Here is a 6,931-nt window from a genome sequence, read left to right on the forward strand (position 1 = left end):
CCCGCCCCCGACCCCATCGGCTCCCTTCCCGGTCGCCCCGCCCCCAGCAGACCGCGCCTCCACAAGTCCCGCCCTAATGCCTTGCGGGCCACGCCCCGACCGGCCAAGTTACCTGGCCACGCCCCCGCAAAGCCGTGCTCGGGCGTGGCATTTGGTGACTAATAGGATCCCATCCCTCCCCTCAGAGGGCTTCAACTCTACTAGTTATAACTAGTAGACAATTTCTTAGGGCCATAATCGTCGCCTGCACTCACACAGCACTGAGCTCGTTTAATCCCCTCCACACCCCGTAAGAGAGGAGCTCTGTCATTCCCGCGTTACAGGTGAACTGAGGCACAGAGAGGCCACGTCAGTCGCTCATGCAAACTGTGGGTTGTGGGGGCAAAAGCACTCAGGAATTCTCCTTAGAAAACAGAAAGGTGTGTTGGGAAACGACAAAGGCGTTGACGGCTGGGGCTGTCTTGACTCAGGGTCAGGGAATGCCTCCTGAGGAGGTACTGGAACCTTCGAAGGGAGACCTGAAGGAAGAGAAGGAGCCGGAACGCCTTTGCGTTGAGCTCTGGAGGGGTGGTCCCAGGCAGAGGGAAGAGTAATTAATGAGAAGCCGGTGTTGGTGTCAGGATTTGAGAATCTTCTCTCTACACAGCAACCAGAGTGAGCTTTCTAAAACACAAATTGGGCCTCATCGCCACTTTGCTGTCAACCCTTCCAGAGCTGCCTATCGCCTTCAGGCTGAGTTCAAGGCCCTTCCTGTGGACTTGGGGGCCCAGCATGAGCTGGCCCTGCTCACCCCTCTGGCTTCACCTCCCCTTCTCTTCCCCTGGAGTCCCTTGGTTTCTGCCAAACTAACTTCCTTTCAGTTCCTCCCATGGTTTCTACCTCAGGGCTCCTGCACTGCTGTTCCCTATTCCTGGAATGCTTTTCCCTAGATCTTTGCATTGTCCCATCCTCAGAGAGACCTTTCTTGTCCATGCCACCTAAATCACATTCTTCTCATTCTTCTCAGCATCCACTTTCTTTCCTTCTTAGCCCTAGGTGTGTAATCCTGGGCAAGTTACTTTGCCTCTCTGGGCCTGGGTTCAAGTGAGTCTCCTGCCTCAGCATCCTGAGTAGCTGGGACTACAGACGTGCGCCACCACGCCCAGCTCGCACATCATTTCGGAAGGTCTAGACTCTAAAGCCATCCTGCCTGGGTTCAGATCCTGGCTTGAGTTTTTCCTAGCTGTGTGGCCTCAGGACATTTGCTTATACCGGGCCATGGTTTCCTCATCCATAAACTAAGGATAAAACTCCTAGAGTTATTGTGAAGGTTAAATGAGGTTTCTATCTGTAAGGTGCTTAGCGTGGTGCCTAACACGTAAGTGCTCACTGAGAATAGGACAAGCTCATACTTGTATATAGCAGAAGTCAGCACTCTACGGCTGGCGGAGGGCCCCGCCTGGTGGCCTAGCCTGGTCTGGTGTGCCCAGCACACATCCCTCCCTGTCCTCCCCAAACCAGAGAACGGAAACCGCTATGAGGGCTACTGGGAGCGAGGCTTGAAGAACGGGTCGGGACGTTTCTTCCACCTGGACCACGGGCAGCTGTTTGAAGGCTTCTGGGTGGACAACGTGGCCAAATGTGGCACGATGGTCGACTTTGGCCGTGACGAGGCCCCTGAGCCCACCCACTTCCCCATTCCTAAGGTGAGCAGCCCTCGCCGGCCCTGTGGCCACACCCAGAGAGACAGAAACCAGCACCTCCCAGCCACGCCCAGGTGCACCCGGTCCAGCCCAGACAGGGAACAGACCCGGTTTTGTTTTCAGTCGGGGCATCCTTAGCGAGGCTGGCAGCCTGGGTCTTCCATGCTCCCGAAATCAACCCCTTTCCATTTCCCTCCAGGTCAAAATTCTAGACCCTGACGGTGTGCTGCAGGAAGCCTTGGCCATGTTCAAGAAGACAGAGGAAGAAGGAGATTGATGCCGGGCGAGGGGGTGGGCACACCTGCCAGCCTGTGGCATGGCAAAGGCAGCTCCAGGGCCAGGAACAACGCCTAGATCTCCTGGGGTCTCCAAAGGGCTCGGGCCAGGACCAGAGAGGTCAAGTTTCTTGTCTCCTACAGCCCAGTTGGTCCTTTTTGGTTCCTCCCCCTCAAAACCTACTTCACTGAAGACTGGCGCACTCCAGTCCTGCTCCAAACTTCCTGTTTGCACCCTGGGCCGACTGGCATGAGCCCTGGTTGGAGTGAGGTGGTCTGCTCGCCCCTGCCACCCTTGAGTAAGGTGGTCGGCCCTGGGCCTCCATTTGCACATCCGTCCAGTGGGGTACAGTCCTAGCCCCTTCTGGGGTGGGCGTGAGGGTTTGAGGAGAGGGCACTGAGGTACTGAGCCTTTCAAATGCCACCATCTCCCTCACCTTTGCAGAGAGAACACGAAAGCTTCAGGGGAAACACAAGCCCATGTCACCCAACCGCTGAGACCGGTGCAGCTTCCGAGGGAGGAATGAGCTGTAGCTCTGGGTACACCCTTGGCATCCTCAGAGGGTACCTCACTCCCCCAGCACTGGATCATTCTTGGCCAACAGAGGGGCCAGTGCTTCTCTCCCCGGCTGGCCTCAGGGACCCTCTTGCTGTGGCCTTAGTCCTGTGATCTCATCCCAAAGTGCATGAGAATAAAGGAGAACCTGGTGACGTGAGCCTGGGGCTGTTAGTGTGGGGGGTGGTGGGAGGGACCCAGGAGAGATGCAGGTGGAGAAGAGGGAAGACCTCCCCCTGGGCTGTCTGGGCTCACCTTGGGGGAGAAAGGGCAGATCTCTGACCTCTGAGACAGTCCGGAGAGGAGAAAGAGCCTGCATTCCGCCACACTGGCCGCCAAGATTGGAGATTAAAACTTCCTGACCTGGCTTCTCAGCGTAACACACGGGCTCTCAACCTTGGAATCCTGTGGAAGCCTTAAAAGCTTTAAGAGCCCAGGTCCCCGAGATTCCCACCTAATTCACCTGGGCGAGGCCTGGGCTGTCACAAAGTTCCCCAGGTGATTCTAGCATGGAGCTGGGGCTGAGAACTCCTGATTTTCTGGATGTGTGACCCTAAGCAGGTGATCTCAATTGTCCCGTCTGTAAAACAGGACTCAGGAGAGCTCACAGGAGTATTTTGAGGCTCTGATACCAGATGTAATCATGATGAGTAACATGTATTGAGGTTAATGCAGGAAGAGCTCGACAACATTCCTGAGACAAGGGCTTCTCCTGCATGGGGAGGAGGCAGGCTCTGGGCTCAGACTGCCTGGGTGTGAATCCCAGAGCTGTGTGTTCCTGGAATGTCACCCAAACTCTGTTCTCTGGGTTTCCTTACTTGTGATGTGGGACAGGAACAATACCTACCACCTGGGGTTACTGTGCTAGGTGCTGTGAGGATGAAATAAGCCAGGGTTCTAAACTGGGGGTGTCATTCTCTCCCCACCCTCACCCCCCCACTGTCCTTGGGACGTTTGTTGATGTCTGACACTTTTGGTTGTCACAAGTGGCAGGTAAGAATGCTACTGGTATCAAGTGAGTAGAGGCCAGGGATGCTGCTAAACATGCTATTAATACAACATAAAGATGCTACAAAAGAACTATTTGGTTCAAAGTCAAAAGTGCTGAGGTTGAGAAACCCTGAAATACAGTGATGTTCATAAAGACCTCAGCAAGTGCCTGGCACAAAGTCTCGATAAATGCTCACTTTACCAAGGTTCTCTCTGCCCCCTAAATCGTAAGTGGGGTGACCTCACCAGGGGTGTGGTTCTCAGTCTGTACCTCTGGCACCAGGAAGCCAAGCCTGGCCACCCTGGGACACAGAATGAACAGTGATCCCCGATATGGAGTGCTTAATCTGTGCCAGGCCCTGTGCCGATGGCTTCACAAGCCTTCTCTCCTGCCACTCCCCAATCACCTGTAAGGTGTCCTGTTATTTTTAGCGCCTTTTTAGAGGAGGAAACTGAGGTTCAGAGAAGTTCACAAGTCACCAAGCTAGTACTGTGCTTACGCTTAGGTCTGTGTGCTTTTAGGATGCAGAGAGTGTGTACAGAGGCTTACTTACAGAGGGTTACGATTTTTTAAGAAAAAGTAGGGGGAGAGTATGCTTGTTTATGTATAAAATGTCACTGATGGGAACACAATAAACTGGCAACAATGGTTGTCTCTGGGGAGAACTGGGGACCTGGGAACAAAGGCGAGAGTAACTTTTCACTGTTGTATTTGGAACTAAGTGAATGTATAACCTATTCAAGGTATAAATAAAACTGAAGTTAAAGAGACTATGCTCATAACTACCAGTGTTTGCCTAAGTTGCTTGGGTGTGAGAGTACCTGGCTGCTTGTTAGATTCCAGAGACACACCCAGACCAATTTGAATCAGAATCTCCAGGGGGAGGGCTTGGAAATCTGCATTTCACAAGTGGGTGATTCTTTGTTGGGGGGGACAGAGTCTCACCCAGGCTAGAGTGCCATGGCATCAGCCTAGTTCACAGCAACCTCCAACTCCTGGGCTCAAGTGATCCTCCTGCCTCAGCCTCCCGAGTAGCTGAGACTATAGGCATGCACTGCCACACCTGGCTAATTTTTTTCTATTTTTTAGTAGAGACGGGGTGTCGCTTTCTCAGTTTGGTCTCGAACTCCTGACTTCAAGCTATTTCTCCCACCTTAGCCTCCCAGAGTGCTAGGATTACAGGTGGGAGCCACTGCGACTGGCCAAGTGGGTGATTCTTAAGTCTAGGCAAGTTTAGGAGAGAGAACACCTAAGACTACAGGATGACAGCCCAGAAATTATTCCAGCTGGACCCCAGGTCTCTGCAGTAGTAGTGAGGTGGGTATCATAGGGGAATGTATAAAAGATGTCCAGGCCTTCTCTGGGGCGCAGGGGGGGGTTCACACAAGGGTCCCTGCCCAGTTCTACCCCGTCCCAGGAAGAAGGGTGGATCATGGTGCATACGATGCAGGACCCAGGCACTACAGTAGGAAGGAGGTCCCTTCCCCACTCAGCCCACGAAGCTGCTATGGGTCATGTCCTCGTCTGCACAGGAGAGTTTAAGGCCACACTTTCCAAACTGTGACCCTCCTGACCCTCCTCAAGAGTCAGGGTTCAGGAGGGACAAGGAAGGGGAGAGGTAAAAAACCTACCTAACAGTACAGTGAACACTATTTAGGTGATGGGCACACTTATAGCTGTGACTCAAGCATTACAAAAGTGATCCGTGTAACCAAAAACATTTGTACCCCCTTAATATTTTGGGGAAAAAAAAGAAGGTTCAGTGGAAGTATCTTGGGGAAGAGGAGGGAGACAAACACTAGGCTTGCCAATGCTCCACCTATCTTTCACTTTAGCCAGAGCACTTTCTGTTAGAAAACCACTTTACACACTGGGTTTCTGGGACAGACAAAAACCTCCAACTTGAGGGCTTAAGGGGGCCTAGCGAGTAACATTAAGTGAAGCTGGCCTCATTGGAGACAAGACAGTGGTGGGGATGGTGACAGGAACAGACCCTGGGGCAGAAAGAAGGTAGCTGCAATTCCACTCTTGCTCATTGTTGCTTTGCAAGAAGGTGGGCCCAGTGTGGCTGGATCTTCCAAATTTTCAAGCAAAGCCAGAATCCTCCCCAGTGAGACTTTTGCGAGGGCCCAGGCTCTGAGCCAGACTTTCCAGGTTCAAATCCTGGCAATTTACTTAACTGCTTCGCGCATCAATTTTGCTACCTGCAACATAGAGATAATAATAGTACCCATCTCCTAAGGATGCTGAGGGTTAATTCAGTGGATGCATAGCGCTTAGAACAGCATCTGCACAGAATGGTTAACTACTCTTGTTATTTCAAATGGATCCTGACACAATCTCATCTAATATTTCTGCCAAAATACACAACCTGATCGTAGTAATGAGAAAACATGAGAGAAACCAAACCATGAGGATATTCTACAAAACCACAGGCCTGGACTCTTTCAAAATATGTTACAAAATACATACAAAGGTTGAGGAACCGTTCCAAACTAAAGGAGACTTAAGATGTGACAAGTCATCGCAATACATGACCCTGAAGCGGAAAAAGCATTGCTAGAAAGGACATTATTGGGACAAGTGGGAAACGGAACAGGAACGTTGCATTAGATAATTGTATCAATGTCACATCTCCTGAATTCGATCACTGAATTGTGGTTACGTAGGGGAATGTCCTTGGTTTCAGGACAAAGTATTTAGGCATGAAGGACCTTATCTCTAACAAAAGTATATGGCTCAGGGGGAAAAGTACACACAGCTCACCCTCATCATTCCCGGCCTCAGTATCTGCGAACTTGTCTACCTGCTGAGGTCGGACAAGACAACACTCTGCGTTCTCGTTTCAGCTCTGAAAGGACACTGTAAACAAGTGTCCTCTTCTCAGTCTATTTAGTGTCACATGCTTTTTTTGGTGATTTTGCTATTTAAACTGGTCCCCAAGTGTAATACTGGAGTGCTGTCCAATGTTCCTAAGTGAAAGAAGGTTACAGCGTCTTATGGAGAGACTACGTGTGCTAGACAAGCTTCATCCTGGCGTGCGTTATAGTGCTGTTGGCTGTTGCTAATGAGTCAAATATATGAAAACATCTTTAAACAGAAATACACATAAAACAAGGTTACATATTGATCAGTTAAAAAATATGACCAGAGGCTCACCTCAACCCTGTAATTACCCTAGGAGCAACAGCTCAATATCTGCTAATTCAGTGTTCACGGTGACTTCATAGAATATAAGTACTGTAAATAACAAGAAATGACTATATTTCAGTTATTATTCATGCAACTTTTCATAGGTTTGAAATTTTGCAAAATAAAATGTAGGGGAAAAAAATTTTTTTTTTAATTTTGCTTAGAGGCTCACCTGAATGGGGCACCAGGACAAAGAGCCCAGACCCAAGAAACACAGACATGAGAGGGAAGCGTC

At 50.5% G+C, this 6,931-nt stretch overlaps 1 protein-coding gene across 1 annotated transcript in view; it reads left to right on the plus strand.

Moving 5' to 3' along the window:
* Positions 1–1,959, plus strand: part of MORN3 (MORN repeat containing 3) — a 10,363-nt gene extending 8,404 nt beyond the window's left edge. The window contains exons 3-4 of the mRNA XM_012663413.1: positions 1,470–1,685; positions 1,882–1,959. Of these exons, the coding sequence (XP_012518867.1) occupies positions 1,470–1,685; positions 1,882–1,959 (294 nt within the window). The remainder of the gene's footprint in view (positions 1–1,469; positions 1,686–1,881) is intronic.
* Positions 1,960–6,931: the final 4,972 nt, after the last annotated feature.

This window comes from Propithecus coquereli, unplaced genomic scaffold (assembly GCF_000956105.1).
Source record: "Propithecus coquereli isolate 6110/MARCELLA unplaced genomic scaffold, Pcoq_1.0 Scaffold81, whole genome shotgun sequence".
Classification (NCBI taxonomy): domain Eukaryota; kingdom Metazoa; phylum Chordata; class Mammalia; order Primates; family Indriidae; genus Propithecus; species Propithecus coquereli.